Source organism: Myotis myotis, unplaced genomic scaffold (assembly GCF_014108235.1).
Source record: "Myotis myotis isolate mMyoMyo1 unplaced genomic scaffold, mMyoMyo1.p scaffold_m19_p_14, whole genome shotgun sequence".
Classification (NCBI taxonomy): Eukaryota; Metazoa; Chordata; class Mammalia; order Chiroptera; family Vespertilionidae; genus Myotis; species Myotis myotis.
In genome coordinates, this window is record NW_023416318.1 from 1,490,245 (window position 1) to 1,508,480 (window position 18,236).

The 18,236-nt window shown below is 50.9% G+C and overlaps 1 protein-coding gene across 2 annotated transcripts in view; it reads right to left on the reverse strand.

The window, feature by feature from the left end:
• Positions 1 to 877: 877 nt before the first annotated feature.
• Positions 878 to 18,236, reverse strand: part of TCF7L1 (transcription factor 7 like 1) — a 156,236-nt gene continuing 138,877 nt past the window's right edge. The window contains exons 5-12 of one of the 2 annotated variants that reach the window (XM_036333980.1): positions 8,627 to 8,759; positions 7,283 to 7,385; positions 6,941 to 7,024; positions 5,877 to 6,020; positions 4,581 to 4,740; positions 4,386 to 4,493; positions 3,713 to 3,788; positions 878 to 2,224 (exon numbers count right to left, since the gene is read on the reverse strand). In XM_036333980.1, coding sequence (XP_036189873.1) covers positions 1,791 to 2,224; positions 3,713 to 3,788; positions 4,386 to 4,493; positions 4,581 to 4,740; positions 5,877 to 6,020; positions 6,941 to 7,024; positions 7,283 to 7,385; positions 8,627 to 8,759 — 1,242 coding nt within the window. In that variant the 3' untranslated portion in view covers positions 878 to 1,790. The remainder of the gene's footprint in view (positions 2,225 to 3,712; positions 3,789 to 4,385; positions 4,494 to 4,580; positions 4,741 to 5,876; positions 6,021 to 6,940; positions 7,025 to 7,282; positions 7,386 to 8,626; positions 8,760 to 18,236) is intronic. The other variant, XM_036333981.1, reaches the window with a different exon arrangement.

Consider the following 18,236-nt stretch of genomic DNA (forward strand, 5'->3'; position numbering starts at 1 on the left):
GAGAAAGAATCGTGTATTATATTATTCTACTTAATGAAATGTCCGTAATAGACAAATCCAGAGACAGGAAGTCAATCCATGGTTGCCTGGGGCTGGAGGAAACAGAGGGTGATGTACACAGAGTAAATGTATGGGGATTCTTTTGTAGGTGTTGCAAATGTTGGGAACACAACTAAAAACCAATGTATATACTTTAAATGAGTAAATTACATGTTACAAGAATTATCCTGTATAATAAAAGGCTAATGTGCAAATCGACCAAATGGCAGAATAACCGGTCACTATGACCTGCACGGACCACCAGGGGGCAGATGCTCAACGCAGGAGCTGTCCCCTGGTGGTCAGTGCTCGGCCAGAAGCCGGGCTCACAGCTGGCAAGCGCAGTGGTGGTGGCTGGAGCCTCTCCTGCCTCTGGAGCAGTGCTAAGGATGTCCAGCTGACGGTAGCAGTCTTGGTAGCGGGCTTAAGCCGGCAGTTGGACATTCCCCGAGGGCTCCTGGATTGCGAGAGGGTGCAGGCTGGGCTGAGGGACCCCCCCACCCCCATGTATGATTTTGGTGCACCAGGCCTCTAGTATTTCAATAAAGCTGTTACAGAAAAATTAATTGCAGTGCTAAGTACTAAGCAGACAAAGGACGCCTCTCATATTTCGGCAGTTAAAAGGCAAAGGGAAGGAAAGGGTTCCTTCCTTTGGACCAGTTATTGGTACTGACTGGTTATGCCCATTCGAGGTTGGGTTGGATTTATCTGATTGTGTCAGGCATGTTTTATATCCTTCTCCAAAGCGCTCATCCTCTTAGCATGTCTGCAAAACTAGCACAGGGCTTGGTATGAGGAAGGGGACTGGATTCAACAAAAGGATTAAAACACTCAAGAGGTCTTGCAATTGCAATTTTATTTTCTTTTGTGAAAATAAACAGCTTATTGGGAGTTCAAATTGCTCCAAAAACCCCATAAAAACAAAAAGAAATACACACAGAAGCATGTGAGGTGACGGGGAGGGAGGGTGTTTAGAACTTTGGCAGGCAGCTAGACTGAGCCTGGGAGCAGTTCCTGTCTGCCGCTCTGGGACTGTGAGGGGAGATCTGGACTGGTGAAGGGTGGAACACGGACTTCGTCACTAAGGAAGTGGCAGGCACCTTGAGTCCCTTTGTGTGTAGGGAAGAACCATTTCAGAGGACCTTTCCCCCTTTGAAGGCTGGAGGCTGGAGGCTGGGGCCACTGGGGGGAGGGGTGCTGGTGGAGACAAACCAGGCAGGGTCTTCTCACATGGTGAGAGCCTTACACTGGGCAGAGGGCAAAAGGATGGAGGCAGGAACCCATGGAGCTGAGCAAAGAATTGGGGCGAGATCAAAAGAAACGTCCGGGAATGGGGTCTAGATGAAGAAGCAACAGGCTAGGAGTCGCAGCAGTGGCCACGCAGCCCGGGTGGGGGCTGGGGCACAGGGGGAGGCGGGAGGAGGGAGGAGGCGATCTCAGAGGTAGAGAGAGGAGGGTCTTTTGCCCAGGTCCATCCACCACTGCATGTACGGGAAGAATGACACACTACTTTTCAGTTCTTTCTTTTAAAGATTTTTTTTTTGTGGGTTTTGTTTTGTTTTTTAAAAAAGCCTTAAGGTCAGCTACTGGTTACATCTACAAAATGTAAAGTGCTGCTGTTACCAGTCACTTTACAGAACAGTCCAGGGTGGTCAAATATTGACCAATAAAGTTTCCTTTTTTTTCCTTCCTCTTCTGACTCATTACTACTCGATGGGTCACTTGACAGCCTGCATAGGTCACAGGGCAGCTTAGTGGGCAGACTTGGTGACCAAGGAAAGAGGCTGGGCCTGGAGCACGGGGAGGGCCTGGTGTGCATGGAGCGTGGCCGGGAAGGAAGGGGGAGAAGTCAGCAGAGCTGTGGGCATGGACCCGAGGGGGAGGGGCCGGGAGAGGAGTGGGGGCTGGCTGCCCATCTGGCCAGAGGACGTGGCTGCAGCCTTAGCTGACAGGAAGGCAGCCGAGTGAAGAGCCAGCTGGGCCCGGGCCTCCGGCTTGGTGGTGAGGGAGAGGGGCTGGGCTTGCTCCGAGTGGGTGGCAGCGGGGGCAGCCGGGGAGGCCAGGGCTGCGGAGGGGGTCGCTGGGGAGTCTAGCATGCTGCCATGGGAAGAGGCAGGGCTGTCACAGGGCTTCTCGGGGGGCAGGTACTGAACACACGGCTTCTTGCTTTTGGAGGCCAGAGCACCTGGGGGAAAAACACACGGAAGAGTGAGCAGCTCGTAGCTCTGGCAAGGCAGAGGCTGCAGAAGAGGCCTGGCTATGCACAGCGTCTGGAAACACAAGAATCCTTCCTGGGAGGGAAGCGAGGACCTGGAATTGCATCCAAAGCTTTCACGATGAGAAAACTCCATTCAAGGATGCCTAGAGCAGAGAGAAGGGGCATTGCCAGTGAACACCAACAATTCAGTGTCTGACCAGAGGGAAGACAGCTCCGCCTACCGCATCATCGTCTTCCTTGCCCATATCTCATCATTTGGGGGATGGATCTCCAGTCAATTTGCTTTAAAAATCTTTAGCTTACGGCGCTAGCGGGAATAGTGTGGCACCTGCTTACAAGCAGCATGGCATGCAGTGGGTTGTTGTAGCACATTCATAATTTATGTGTGTGTGCTCATGTGTAGATGAATGGAAGGAAGACCACGTATAGCAGTGGTTCTCAACCTTTTGGCCCTTTAAATACAGTTCCTCATGTTGTGACCCAACCATAAAATTATTTTCGGCCCTAACTGATTTGGCTCAGTGGATAGAGCGTCGGCCTGTGGACTGAAGGGTCCCAGGTTCGATTCCGGACAAGGGCATGTACCTTGGTTGCAGGCACATCCCTAGTAGGGGGTGTGCAGGAGGCAGCTGATCGATGTTTCTCTCTCATCGATGTTTCTAACTCTCTATCTCCCTTCCTCTCTGTAAAAAATCAATAAAATATATATTTTTTAAAAAATTATTTTCGTTGCTACTTCATAACTGAAATGTTGCTACTGTTATGAATCGTAATGTAAATATCTGATATGCAGGTGGTCTTAGGCGACCCCTGTGAAAGGGTCGTTCGACCGCCAAAGGGGTCGCGACCCACAGGTTGAGAACCGCTGACTTAGATGGTGGTGGCTTTTTATACCCATCCTGGAGTGAGCATGAGATGAGAGGCGTGACTAAGTGCTTGCCACAGTGTGAACCTCTGTGCCAGGTGTGATTCTGGTGCACACATTTTTTTTTTGGCACAAGGCTGCCCCTGAACTTGAGCAAACTATTTCTTCTGGGTTTGACCAACTAGACATTGGCAGCAAAGCTGGTTCTGCTGGGTCCACTGACAGGCAGTACGTCGGCCCCTAATATCCGCCTTCCTGAGGGGATTTCCACGGCATTCAGTTTTTACCTTACACACTGACATTAGAACCTAACCCTCCAATAAGACGCAACTGAAGCGAGTTCCAAAGCGCCCAAGGTTCCAAGTGAGAAAGTGCTGGGATCCAATCCCTGAGCTTCCCCGGCTCTTAGCTGGTCATCTCTAACACGAGGATCACAGTAATGCCCGCGTGAGCACATGAGGCGGAGGCCCTGGACAGGCAGCTGTCACCGAGCACTGTCCCTGTGTCCATCCGGTACAGTGTCACGCGCAGGCAGAGCAGCTGGGACAGCGGGAGGCAAAGGAAAGAGGCAGCGGCTCCTTGAGACTCACCCTCTGCCTCGTGGACTTGCTGCTGGGACTGTGTCTGCGACAGCTGCTTTTCTCTCTTCCTCTTCTTTTTCTTACCCTAAAAAACACGGCCAAGGAAGAGGCCACAGAGACAGAACACCTAGCTTTTCAGGGGGATGCCCAGGTAAGAAGGGGGGCCACTCAATCCCCCGGAGTCTCAGAGTGTGTCTTCCTGGAGTGCCCCTCCCCCTCGATTCCTGCCCTCCAGCTCGGGTGTCCTGTCTTTTGAAAGGCCCCACCCTGTCGCTGCACTTCAGACTTGTTTTTCCATTTCTCTCCCTAGACCCTTTGGAGGGGTCCTAGGTCCCACTGAAAAATCTAATTCACCTACGAACCCTCTTGCCGGAAGAGAGCCAATGAGAACATGCACACAAAAACCTGCCATTTCAGGGACTCCGCCCCCGGCCAGGAACCCCTGGCTACCTTCCACCACCAGCGCTAGCCCTGAAGTGGGGTCAGAGGCCCAGTCCCATTAAACAGGAGGGACACAGGTTTAAGTCTGTTGTCAGGACACCAGAACCCTGCCCTTGTGGACCTGCCTGCCTTATTTCTAGAAATACCGGCATCCCCTGACCTTGGAGTCCTCCGTTCATGTCGTCAACTCCCCTCCCCCTTCCGCGAGCCGATGCTGTTCTGGGGCCTGAGCAGCACTTACGTAGTTGTCCCGGGCTGACCAGGTCGGGTAGAGCTGGGAGTGAAGCTGCCGCTCCTTCCTGGCCAGTTCGTAGTATTTGGCCTGCTCTTCTCGGGACAGGTTGTGCCACTGTGGGAGGGAGCGGAGAGGGTCAGAGACAGGGAGCAGGGATGCAGGGACGCCGGCCACACAGCTGGCGGGTCAGGGCGGTCTTACCTTTCTTCCCAGGATTTGATTGATGGCGGCACTTTCCTTCAGGGTGCACTCAGCCACCACCTTGGCCCTCATCTCCTTCATGTATAACATGAAGGCATTTAGGGGCTTCTTCACGTGGGGTTTCTTTTCTTCCTCCTTCTTCACCGTGACTGGTGATTTCCTGGGAAGTGGGTTAGCAGGTGTCAACTGTCACCCAGCTCACCAACCCCCGCCTCCCACAGCGACTAAGAGCCACTGCTCTGAGGAGGGGAGGAATGTGAATTCCGGCGGCCAGTGGCCGCTCTCAGCAACTGAGCACCTCCCACTAGTAGTTCCAACCCAACCCTCTGGATCACTGGGCCACACCCTACGGAAGGAGAATTCCCAGATGGAGGAGCAGGGGGGTGGTGACGGCTGGGTTGTACTGGCCACGGGTGATACAGATATAGGGGTGGGGCGCCCTGGGCAGAAACAAGGGGTGGGCTCTCCTGGGCCATGAGGCACTGACTGGCTTTCCTGCCCTTTATAGCCTGGTGCTCGTCTCAGCTCTGCCACCAAGCCCTGTGACCTGAGAAAAGCCTCCTTTCTGGGCCTCACATTTTCATGTGTATCATGGGAGAACGGAAGCTAAAGGCTTTCTCCGATTCTCTTGTAGCCTCTAAATCCTGACTGTGAACTTAATTTATTTTTTAATCCTCATCCGAGGATACTTTTTCCATTGGTCTTTAGAGAGTGGAAGGGAGGAGAAGAGGGGAAGAGAGAGAGAGACATCAACTAGTTGCCTTCCGCACACACCCCAACTGGGGCTGGGATTGAACCGGGACCCTTTGGGCCAAGGGCTAATGCTCTAACCATCAGCCAGGACTGTAAATTTTTTAAAAAATTCATTCATTCATTTATTTATTTATTTATTTATTTATTTCAGAGAGGAAGGGACAGGGAGGGAGCAATAGAAGCATCAGTGATCTGAAAGAATCACTGATCTGCTGCTGCCTCCTGCATGCCCCCTACTGGGGAACGCCTCTTACTGGGGATCAAGCCAGCAACCCGGGCATGTGCCCTGACCAGGAATCGAACCGTGACCTCCTGGTTCATAGGTTGACACTCAACCACTGAGCCACGCTGGCCGGGCTGTAAAACCTTTTTTAATGAGAAAAGATGCGGAATGTCTCAGAGAGCCAAAGGGAACAATTTCCTGGGGAGAGGATTTGGCTGAGGGAGGCTGCTGGGCTGCCCGCTCAGTGCCACCAGGAGAGAGAGAGAAATAGCAGCTGCTGCTTAGACACTGGTGACCCAGCCCGGAGGCCTGGTACTCACGCGCTCACGGCTGGGCTCAGGCTGGGGGGTGCCGGCTCCTGCTTGACGATGGGGGAGACGATGGCGGGGTGGGGAATCCCTGAGGTGGGCAAACCAGGATGGGCCGGAGCCACCATGTGAGGGGAGAACCGACTGGAAACCAGGCTGTGCAGCAGGTGGAGAGGACGAAAGAGGGATTCAGGCCGAGTGCTCGTCAGCAGTGGGTGTGGGTGGCCCCTGCCCTTCCTGCAGAGGCGGGTCAGCACCTCTGCTGTGGCCGAGTGTGAGGAAGGGAAGGCCATCGCTGACCTCTCGGGACAGATGAGGTTTGGGAAACACCCAACAAGCCTGCCCTCCCCCAGAAATGCACAGGGTTCCTATTTCTGGTGCTGGAAGCGGGTAGGAGGAAAAGCGGGGTGTACAGCGGGAAAATACGGGCTCCTGTGGGTCGCATTTCCTTTGTCACCGGGGGTACCATGGTCAGGCAGAGCTGGTAAACCTCCTTTCCCTCTGCCCTCCCCTGACATCACTGAGGGAAAACCAACCTTCCCCCGTCTCTGGCATCAGTGTGGAATGAGTTGTCTACCTACGATGCATGTACTCTACTTCAATAAGAAGTGGGTGACACAATCGTCTCCATGAATCAGGCTGAAAAAGGGTTTTCACCGGAAATAGATTCACAGAGCTTTCAAACTCAAAGGCAAGGCAGGTAATACAAATAGGTAAAGCCGGCCAGAGACAATCCACGGGGTCTGGGAAAACTATACCACCCCTTAGAAGTGGTTCTCAGAGTATGTCCAGACCAGACACATCAGGAACTAGGTAGAAAAATAAAAAACCCACCACAAAGCCCAGTGTGCGGGAGGGTGGGACCAGAGGGCTGAGTGGCAGGGCTCGGGAATTCTCTTAGAGACACTGGGGAAGAGGGAACCTGTGGGTGTGGGGGTCCTTCCCACCACGGGGCAGGACTTACTGGAGACGGGGGAGAAAAGTGAGCCTGGGCCTCCTCGCTTGCTGCCAAAAGAAAGCTGCTCAATGGGCAGAAATGGCAAGGACGCTCGCAGACAGCCCGTCCCCGGACTCACCTGGACATGGAGGCGTTCATGGCGAGGGCAGGGTAGGGGTGCCGGAAGCCACCAGGAGGAAGGGAGTACATGGGCTGTCCTTGCCTGCAGGGGCCGGGAGCAAGGAAACCTGGTCAGCAGACTGGCTAAAACGGGAACATTCAGGGCGGAGAAGAGGGGCTGGGAAGAAAGGCTGAAGGATAAAGGGCAGGAATTAGGAGTGAGGACTGGGAGGAAGCTGGGGGAGGAAGGTCTGAGCTTGGGGCTTCGGTGAGAGGGTGCCCTGTGGGTGGGGCAGCTGGAGGTCAGAGCAGAACTCAGCCTAAGGATGGGACGGGGGTGAGAGGCCCCCGGTTTCCTTACTGTGGGACGAGCCAGCCGAGGGGGTGGGGGATTTGTCCGACAGCTCCAGGAGACAGCGGGTAGTACGGAGACAGTTCCGACGGGTGAGGGGGCCGGGGGATTCCTGCTTCCAAGGAGAGATGTGTCAGACCGTTCCCCGGCCCTACCGGACCAGCTTAAAACAGCATCATCTGGGAGGTTCCTTGCCCCAGGCCCCCAGGGTTCTGGAGCTTGGCAGCCTCTTTCTTTGTGTCCCTGCCCTGTCACCTCCCAGCTCCGAGGGCCCGCTGGTCAAGGACAGTCAGGGAGGCAGGACCAATGCAGCCTCCCCAGCTACATGGAAACCATTTCTATTGGCAGGATTAACTCCCAGCTGCCGATACAGGGGTTACTGTCCAAGACAGGGACGAGAAATTCTGGACCCGCAGACCCCGGGACCCCCAGTCACCAGCTAACTGCTTCTCCAGGAAACCTGTGTCTACGGAGAAACGAACTCTGGACCCCAAGTCCACAGTTATCCTCCTTGTCCACAACGTGTCATAACTATTTCTCTAAAGCGGGACCCCCAAATACTCTGAGCCACGGTAACTGGGAACTTTATTAAGACTGTGGCTTCCTGGGATAGACAGGTCTGGTGAACAGCTAAAAAAAAAAAAAAAAAAAAAAATGCAGCTCAGCCCTGCTGCCTGATAGCCTGGCGGGGCGTGGGTACTCCTCCGCTTGAAACATTCGGTTCAGGGCTGAAGTCTCGTTTAGGGAGGCACAGCTGGCACTGTGCTAGACGTCAAAGTTAATAAAAAAAAAAAAGATTTTTTTCCCCCACCCCTGCCAGATCATTCCATTCCCAGAGTGTTGAGATTGTAAAACAGTGGTTCCCAACCTTCTGGCCCTTTAAATACAGTTCCTCATGTTGTGACCCAACCATAAAATTATTTTCGTTGCTACTTCATAGCTGTAATGTTGCTACTGTTATGAATCGTAATGTAAATATCCGATATGCAGGATGGTCTTAGGCGACCCCTGTGAAAGAGTCGTTCGACTGCCAAAGGGGTCGCAACCCACGGGTTGAGAACCGCTGTTGTAAAGTAATAGAAACAGACACACCACTTGCTGGCTGTGGGGCCAGGCCCTGTGCACTATCTGATTTAATTTCCTCTCACCCTGACAATAACCCTGCGGCACGGAAGGTACAGATAATGTACAGGTGGAAAAACCGAAGAGGCTGAAGCCAGTGGTCAAGGCTGCGATAGCTGAGGACACGACCTGGACCCAGGTCCAGTGGGAGCTCCGAGGAGAGAAGCCTGCCCCTCCCGCTCCCCTTGGAGCTCTGCTCGGGGTGCAGCCCTCCCGCAGCAGCAGACTCACCTGTCTTTGGATCAATCTCTGGGGAGAGGTGTGTGGGCGGGGAGCCCGGGGGGAAGTGGTCGCTGCTGTAGGTGATGAGGGGCGTCAATGGGTGCATGTGGTGCGGGTGCTGAACGACAGGAACTTTATTCGACTGAAAGACACGGAGAGAAAGACTAGGGACAGTTGCCAAGGAGATGGAGAGTGAAATCAGCCGACAGTCACTGAGGCGAGAAAGTGCCAGGTATTTTCCATGCCCGTCCCACTCAGTCCTCACGCAGCCCTGGAGAGACAGGAGCGGGCTACACGGCAGGAGAGGACCAGCAGGAGCAGGAGGGATGGTGCCCAGCCTCCAACATACCCTCTTCTAAACACGTGTGTACGATACATGTTCAGCTCACATAACCAGTGCCACTTTCAGATGCGCAGACACAGCCCCAGAGCCCCTCTCCCAGCCTCACTTCCCTCTGCCGACCTAGCTACCTCGCCGTTTCACTGAAAACACTAGCTGGTGTAAGGAGTACCATTATTTCATATACTTATTACGAAAGAAAAAACCCTTGCATATCAACATATCCTGACTTCAGAAATGTTAAAATGGGAAAAACCTGTGCGTCCTAGTACTGGTAAAATGAACTGATTTTTTAAATGCCTTAACGTAATTTACCTTAACAATAGGATCTTCCTTCTACAAGCACAGAGCGAGGCATACTGTCTAGGCCTTATTATAACCTGGCAAGGCAGTGGTGGTCATTGCCATCGAAGACACTGAGCTCAGAAAGGTTAGGTGACTCAGCTGGCAAGTGGCAGAACTGGATCCATATCTCCCCTTTCTCTGTACCATTGGCCTCCCCAAGAACCTGGTCAAAACATCTCGGTCAGAGAGAAAGGATAGACATACCTTTTATTTTAGGTAAAATTTTTTTTGTAATATCTTTATTTAAAAAATACATTTTTGTTTATTTCAGAGAGAAAGGGAAAGGGAGATATAGAAACATCAATGATGAGAGACAGTCATTGATTGGCTGCCTCCTGTACGCCCCCTACGGGGGATGGAGCCTGCAACCTGGGCATGTGCCTTTGACCAGAATCAAACCCGAGACCCTTCAGTCCGTGGGCTGATGCTCTACCCATTGAGCCAAACCGGCTAGGGCTTTTTAGATAAATTTTTAAAATAAGATGAAAGAGTTATAAGTAGAGAAGAGATCTGTTTAACAAAGAGACTTGTAAAAAGGATGGTGATTTGGAGGCAGCCCCAGGGCTGGAACTCCAAACTGCTGTCTTCCAGTTTGAACTTTCATTTCATAGATTCTACAAGCCCTTTTCCACTTTCATCTGGTGCCCATTTGGTTCTCATAATGAAAACTCCAGCCTGTGCACCTGCTAGTATCTGTGTGCTGACGGCAGTCGTGTTCCATTTTCAGTAGGCTGAGCAGACATGAGGCGGAGTACTGGCGCAGGACGGGAATCCAGGGCTCCAGCTCCCAGGCCGCTCTGAACCACAACCTCTAGGTGGCGCTGGCTGGACCCTGCAGGTACCTGACCATGAACAACTTCCTATCACCTGGCCACAGCAGGCTCATAATTACATAATCTACACTAATAAAAGGGTAATATGCTAATTAGACTGGGAGACCTTCCGGACAAAGCCACGGTGGCGGGGGCCGAGGCAGAGGCGATTAGGAGTGATCAGGCCGGTGGGGACGGGGGGCTATGGGGAAGGGGGACGACGACAGTTGGGGGCGATCAGGCTGGTGGGGGGGAGCAATTGGGGGCAATCAGGCTGGCAGTGGGGGCAGTTGGGGGTGATCAGGCCGGCAGTGGGGGGCAGTTGGGGGCAATCAGTCCGGCAGGCAGCGTGGTTAGGGGCGATCAGGCAGGGAGGCAGGTGAGTGGTTAGAAGCCAGTGGTCCCGGATTGCGAGAGGGATGTCCGACTGCTGGTAGTTGGACATCCCCCCAAGGGGTTCCAAATTGGAGAGGGTGCAGGCTGGGCTGAGGGACACCCCCACCCCCCACCCCGTGCATGAATTTTGTGCACCAGGCCACTAGTGATTATAATTAAAATAAATACATAAACTCCATGATGAAAAAAAAAAGACTAGAAGTACACCAAAATGTAAACAGCAGTTCTGTTTGAGTGGTGGAATTATGGGTGTTGTTGTTTTGTCCTTTCTGTATTGCAACTATGCTATAAAGCATTAGAAAACACGATCACACCAGCACAACCCAGTCACTATTATCATTTTGGTACATCTCCATTCATTAAGACTCTGCACATGTTTTGTTTTTAAATTTTATATGTATAGAGAGAAACATCGATGTGAGAGAGAAATATCAATAGGTTGCCTCCCGCATGTACCCTGACCAGGGATCAAACCCACAATCTGGGAGGCAACCCTTTGGTGCATGGGACCATGTTCAACCAACTGAACCACACCAACCAGGGTGTGCATGTTTTTTATTTACATCATTTATAGCCATCATTTTTTAACGAAAAGATTTTTTCAGCTTTACTAAGGTATAACTGACAAATAAAATTGTAGTATCTTTAAAGTGTACAATGTAATGATTTGACATATATACCCACTTAAATATACTTAATGGTATTATGAAATCTTGACTGACCATGTGCTGTTGAGCGGCCTCATCAGGAGGTGGCAAAGAGCACTGAAGGAGTGGCAGAGTTAAGTAAAGGCAGGAAAATGTGAGTTATATTTGAAAATGTAGGTATCTTATTTAAACTCCATTATTATTCGTTCCCAGAAGGTGGCAGCATTGTCCAGAGCAAGGAAGGCAAAGTCTCAGATGTCATCATCCCTGGGCTGTGAGCAAGAGGGCTCTTTGGGGCTGATTCAGGAAAGGCTAACCCTAGCCTGAACCCTAACCATCCCAATAAAAGTTCTTGCTTTTTCTCAGGCCCAGAGTAGAAATGCTGGAACATCCCACAGTGACGGTGACGGATGTTAACCAGACTCACTGTGATGATCATTTTGCAGCATATACAAGTATCGAATCATTGTGCTGTAATCCTGAAACTAATGTAATGTTTATATCAGTTATACCACAATAAAACTTTTTAGTAAAAAGTAAAGAAAGTGCAGATAACAACAATAAGAACAACAAGTCCTTGTGTTGTATCTACTATGTACAGGCAGTGTTCTAGGTCTTGTGACTGCACTAGAAAATCTCGTCTACTTTAGACAAAAACACCTGTCCTAAAGGTACTTAGATCCTAATTGAAGAGACAAGACAATAAACCAACGAAATAATATCTATATATATAAAAGCCCAGCAACCAGAACGGTGGAATGACAAGAGATTATGATGCTCACTGCAGCAGCCAACCTGCCTGATCCAGGCCCCGATCAGCCCTCCCTGCCCCTGGCCCGGCCCCCGATTGGCTCCCAACATCCCCGATTGGCTCCCAACACCCTGATTGGGGGCGGGGCCGGCTGGCCAACTGCCCTCGGCCCCTCCCCCCTGCCGGCCTTATTAATTACAAAGGGAGAAAGTAACTCCACAATGGGAAACATGGCAGACACCCCCTGAACCAAAGGAGCAAGGCGGGTATCACCGGGACTGGACAAACGGACCCCGTGGGCCCGCCCCCCTGCCCCGCGATGCACTCGGGACACAACCTCAGCGCAGGAGTGTTCTTGCCAAACACACGCAGCCTGAACCTGACCACAAGGAAACATCAGACAAACCCAAACAAAGGGGCCTTTTAAAAAAGTGTCAGGGTCAGGTCAGGCAAGACGGAGGCTAAGGAACTCACTAAAGCAAAGGAGACGGAAGAGGCATGACCACTCAGTGTGATGTGTGGTCACGGACTGACCTCCAGAAAATAACCGCCTGGCTGTAACAAATACTGCGATGATGGGACATTCACCCAAACTGGGACATATACTGTGAGTTAATAATATGGAATGTCAATTTCTCGATTTTGATAACTGTGGTTGCTGTGGTGTCATAGGAAATACATCTAAAGGGGCACAACGTCTCCAACTTACTCTCAAATTGTTTTTAAAAAATTCCATGTGTGGTCCGGCCGGTGTGGCTCAGTGGTTGAGCATTGACCTATGAACCAAGAGGTCACAGTTCGATTCCTGGTCAGGGCACATGCCCAGGTTGTGGGCTTGATCCCTAATGGGAGGCGTGCAGGAGGCAGCCAATCAGTGATTCTCTCATCATTGATGTTTCTCTCTCTCTCTCTCTCTCTCTCTCTCTCTCTCTCTCTCTCTCTCTCTCTCTCCCTTTCTCTCTAAAATCAATAAAATATATATATTTTTAAATTTGTTTCCAAATAAAATAAATAATACTGCCCTGGCTGGTGTGGCTTAGTTGGTTGGGCATCGTCTCATGCACTGAGGAGTCTTGGGTTTGATTCCCGGTCAGGACACATACCCAGGTTGGAGGTTTGATCCCTGGTTGGGGTCTGTACAGGAGGCAGCCGATTGATGTTTTTATCTCACATCGATGTTTCTGTTTCTTTCTCTCTCTCTCTCTCTCTCTCTCTCTCTCTCTTTCTCTCTCTGTCTCTTTCTAAAATCAATAAAAATATATTTAAAAAAAGAAATTTGGCCATTTGATGAAAGTGATTTAAAGAAAGTTAATACTGTATAATAAGAATTGAAATCAGTACTGGAGGCAGAGCAGAGCAGTAACCGGCCATGTGACGAGTTTTGGATGTTTTTCTAGTCTACACAGGTAGGCTGCTAAGACGATGGAGAAACTACAATTCTAAAGTGTTTCTGCTTGAGAACTGGCATGCTAGGCGGCCAGGCTGCTTAGCTCAGCGGCGGAGCAGCGAGAGAGCCGCTCTCTAGCAGGAGGTTTCCAGGCCCTGGCTCGACACTGCTCCTGGGACAGGAAGCGCCGCGCGCGCGGAGTGGCCCTCTGCCTGTGCTGGCGCAGGCGCTCGCTCTCATTAAAGGAAGCACGCGGTCATCCCAGCAGACAGTTACAAGTGCACGTGCACACGGAGACAAGATGGAAACGCTGTGCAACCAAACGCGCGCTGTGGGGTTTTATACGTCTGCTTCTGTGTACTCTGGCGTCTTCCCAAGTGTTCTACACAGTGCATGCACCATTTCATGGTTTAAAAAAGAAGTAATTTTAAAAAATCCTGACTGAGAAGAGGGGTTGGACGCAGGGGTGGACAGGGGCTTCAGAAGGGGTGCACCAGCCCATTTATCCTTCTAGTCATTCAACAAACGCTCCGGGAGCAGCTCCTCTGCACCAGGCATAGCGACAGGTGGTGGGCGAAACAAACGTGAAGGGACAGCTGGGATCCGATCTTGGAGTTGGTTCTAGTCTGGAAGTGTGTCTATTTGCTTTGCAAGGCTGGGCGTAGAGCTCCCGGGAGAGTGGAGGGAAAGACGGGGCTGGTGAGGGGTTACCTAGGAAATATCACTGTTACTTAATTAGCTGCTTTTTTTTGGCTTTGTTATGTATTGTTATTGATTTCAGAGAGGAACGGAGAGGGAGAGAGAGATAGGAACATCAAGGATGAGAGAGAGAATCATTGATCGGCTGCCTCTTGCACGCCCCAAACTGGGGATCGAGCCCACAACCTGGGGTGGGCATGTGCCCCGACCGGGAATTGAACCGTGACCTCCTGGTTCATAGGTCGACGCTCAACCACTGTGCCACGCAGTCGGGCCTGTTGCTTAGCTTTTAGAGCTGTTCAGAAGGCACAAAACCCTAGTTGCAATGAACTCCATCCCCACACCGGCCCAGTTACGACTTGTTTCAACACATCTCCGAGAGGTAGCTTCGACCTGACGCACGGACTCTCTCCAGGTATTCATCGCCCTTCTCCTCAGGCAAAACTCATCGTGGAATGTTTTGCTCATGGTTCTGTAATAAATTTCGTAATCAAATATTTTCATTTTTCTAATAAAAAAACTCCATGACTACGTCAGCAACCTCGAGTCCTGGCTCTGCCTCCAGCCTAGAGAGTGCGCAGGAGTAAACCGGGGTCATCTCGCAACTCCCTCCCCTTCTGCCTTTGATTTGCAGTCAGGGCCCCTGAGAATCTCCAGCGGAGCTCATGAAACTAAGATACCAGCCTGGCCCGGAGCGGCTCAGTGGCCGAGTGTCGACCTGTGAACCAGGAGGTCATGGTTCAGTTCCTGGTCAGGGCACATGCCTGGGTTGCAGGCTCAATCCCTGGTGTGGGGGGTGCCAAGAGGCAGCTGACCAATGATTCTCTCTCATCATTGATGTGTGTCTCTCTCTCTCCTCTCTCCGAAACCAGTAAGATATATTAAAACAAACAAAACAACTAAGATACGAGCCCCATCCCAGACAATGAAATCATATTCTTGAAAGAGTAGATATTAAATACCATAGGCTCATTATCTCTATTACCTTTGCAATCCATGCAACTAATTCAGGACCTCATCACCTCTTAGTCTGCTAATTAAATGGAATTTTATTGTCTTTCCCTCTCTTAATAACAACCATGGTGGTAAGCTAACAGTTACTGAGGGCTTACTTCGTGTTAGGCACAATTGTAAACTCATTTTTGCACAACTCTAAGGCCAAATCCTTTTCTGAATCCCATCTTATAAATGAGGAAACCAAGGTAAAGAGAGGTGAGGTAATCTGCCTGAAGCTGCACAAATAAAGGTGGAGCAGGGACTCCAACTCACTGTATCACATACCCGCCACGCACACACCCGTGTAACGCAGGCTTTGCTCCTACAAATGCATGTAGCTCAAGTGGGAATGGGATGTTCGGATTCGAAAACTGAAAATGGTGTTCTTTCTCCAGCTGGTAGAACTTCAAGTTAACGGTAAGCTTTTCTCCCATAAATGTTCTTTAAGCTTTTGAAGCCTGTTTCTGTTTTTTCATATCAGAATACAGAGAATAATTGTGGATGAAAAGGGGCCACGTGCTAACCTGACAAGCTCAGGGACGGCCTGTGTGGTGGCCTTGCAAACCCAGATACTTAAAATAACCATAGAGGGCGGTCGGAAATGAAACTTTTTGACTAAAAGCAGTTCATGGCAGGTAGTCATGTCCTAGGCTAGAATCTCCCTGTCTGCTGTCTTTTGCATCCACGGTAACGTACTTTTGGGATGTCAGGGTAACTGCCCCTTTCCTGGACCCCTCAGGGCACAACCAATGCGGGAGGGCAGATACTGTGAATCCCCCTCGTTGCTATTTTTATCATGTCAGTTGTTGACTATTAACTATCCTGTACTCAACTATGTAAAAGGTGTATGTGTCTATCATTTTACTTTTCATCCAATCCCAGAGGTTTCCCTGCTTTGCTTTCTCCCGCCTCCCTAATCTACCACCAATGAATTCCAGGTAACCAACGTAAGTCTTCTCTTTTGATTCTAATGTATGAAATAAGGTGCAAAGCTGCCCGTCTCTGGAGCATCATCGCAGTCCATTGAGATTTTGCTTCTTGGCATTGTTGACAGTTTGGCTCAAATAAACTCACAAAAATTCTCCACAGGTTTGAATGTTTCTTATGTTGACACACAACACAGTTTACTAGAAAATTATCCATTTTGCTGTCTTCAGTGACTTTATCAACTGTCCATGCTTTCCTCTTGCCCAGCGCAGTGCAGTGCTGAGTGAGGGTCTGCAGAGCACACGTTTGCAATGGCTGATGTTTGCTTGGCAGCAGTCATGGGGACTGAACCTTGCTGAGAGTTTAGGGTCTGTGTGTGTGTGTGTGTGTGTGTGTGTGTATACATATACATATATATATGTATATATATATGTATATATGTAATATATGCTTAAACATAGGTTTATTGATTTCAGAGAGGAAGGGAGAGGGAGAGAGACAAAAACATCGATGAGAGAGAGTCATTGATTGGCCGCCTCCTGCACGCCCCCCACTGGGGATTGAGCCTGTAACCCAGGCATGTGTCCTGACCAGAAATTGAACCATGACCTTCTGGTTCATAGGTCGACACTCAAGCACTGAGCCATGCCGGTCCAGCAGGACTTCATATATTTTTGTGTCACACTAAGGTAAGTGAGGATGAGTAGCTGATTTACTGAGGAAAAGCGTCAGGAAAGAAAATGGAAGCTTAGAGAGGAAAACAGATGATACTCGGATCATAGAAAGCAGAGGGTTGTGGATACTGTCAGGTGTCACCCGTGTTGAGAAAAAGCAGGGAAATGACCGGATTTAGCGCTTCGATGGCAGCTGGGAGGCTGAGCCAGGCTGCAGTGGACTGCACAAGGCACGGTGCAGGGATGGAGGGGCAGGTCTAACTCCTGTGTGAAAAGCCGGACAGGAAACTGGGAGGGAAACGGGTTCATGCTCACAGGCAGAGGAGGGCTGGACACAGGCTTCACAGTTTATTTTTCCGAGATGGGCTGGTCTGCGCAACAGGAAGGATGGGAATCTCAGAGTGCACGTGCTAGCTTTAAAGGGAACTCACTTCCTCTAGAAGTGGATGGAGATTGTAGACCGTGTGCAGAGACGGTGTGCAGAGGGAAGAGCAGAGACAGTGGGCTGGAGAGGCCACAGGATGGGTGGGGCCTGCAGAGATCTGAAACAGTCAGCGAGAGCTGCAGGGAGGGGACAGCCAGGTTTAGGGTGGATGCGGGAGGCTGTGACCTCCACCGCAACAGACTGCGCCACCAGAGGGCGCCTGGACCTCGCGCTCTGCCATCCGAAATAGGAATCTGGAGGGGCAGCCACCGTGGCCTGTTCCTGGGAAGCTTGGTCAATGGGCTGCTCATTCTCAGTGACCGGCCACAGAACCTCTCGGAGCAGCCGGCCCCGCCACTCACTGCTGCTCAAAGACACGTCTCTCCAGCTGTCCCTCCACAGATGGCTGTGACAGTCATCTGAGAACTGCACATGGCGCTGCTTCTCAGCTACCAAGGGCCTGCTCCTGTGAGGCTCAGGATGACCGCCAATCAGAAGGGCTCACGGCACCTTTATTTCTCTCTCTCCGTATCTCCTCCTCCTCACTGGACTCGAAGCTCATAATGAAAAAGTACCATCAGGATGCCATCATGTCCTGAACGCGATGAAATAATGTGTGTGGGACCTGCTTTAAAACAACCCAGTGTGGTGGGACAGGGAGTGTGGGTGAAGGGAAGACGGGAAATTCTCCATAATGAAGTTCAAAAAAACATCAAGCGTTCCGAGTCTCCCTGTCCATGGACAGGCCGTGCCAGCTGGGCTTGCTTCTGGCTGCACCTGCTACGATTCCGAGACTCGCTGTTCAGGGGGTAACACCCGTTAGCTTGTGGGGGGCACAGTCCTCAGGCAAGGGCGGCTCTTACGAAGAGTGCAGGGACGGGGAACGCAAGGTTCCAGGATCATCTTGCTTTGTTTTGTTTTGTTAACACCCAAGGGTCTTTTCTCCATTGATTTTCAGAGAGTGGAAGGGAGGGGGAGACAGGAAGAGAGAAACAAGGATGTGAGAGGGACACATCACTCGTCCAGACGGGGATGGAGCCTACAACCAAGGTATGTGTCGTTGACCAGAATCGAAGCCAACGCGCTATCCACTGAGCCAAACCGGCTAGGGCCAGGATCTGTGGAGAACGGCTACAGCATTTGGACAGGTTCAAGCCTCATACTAATGAGAGGGCACGATCCTCTCGTGGCAGAGCCACGTGCAAGTCCCAGCACAATTGT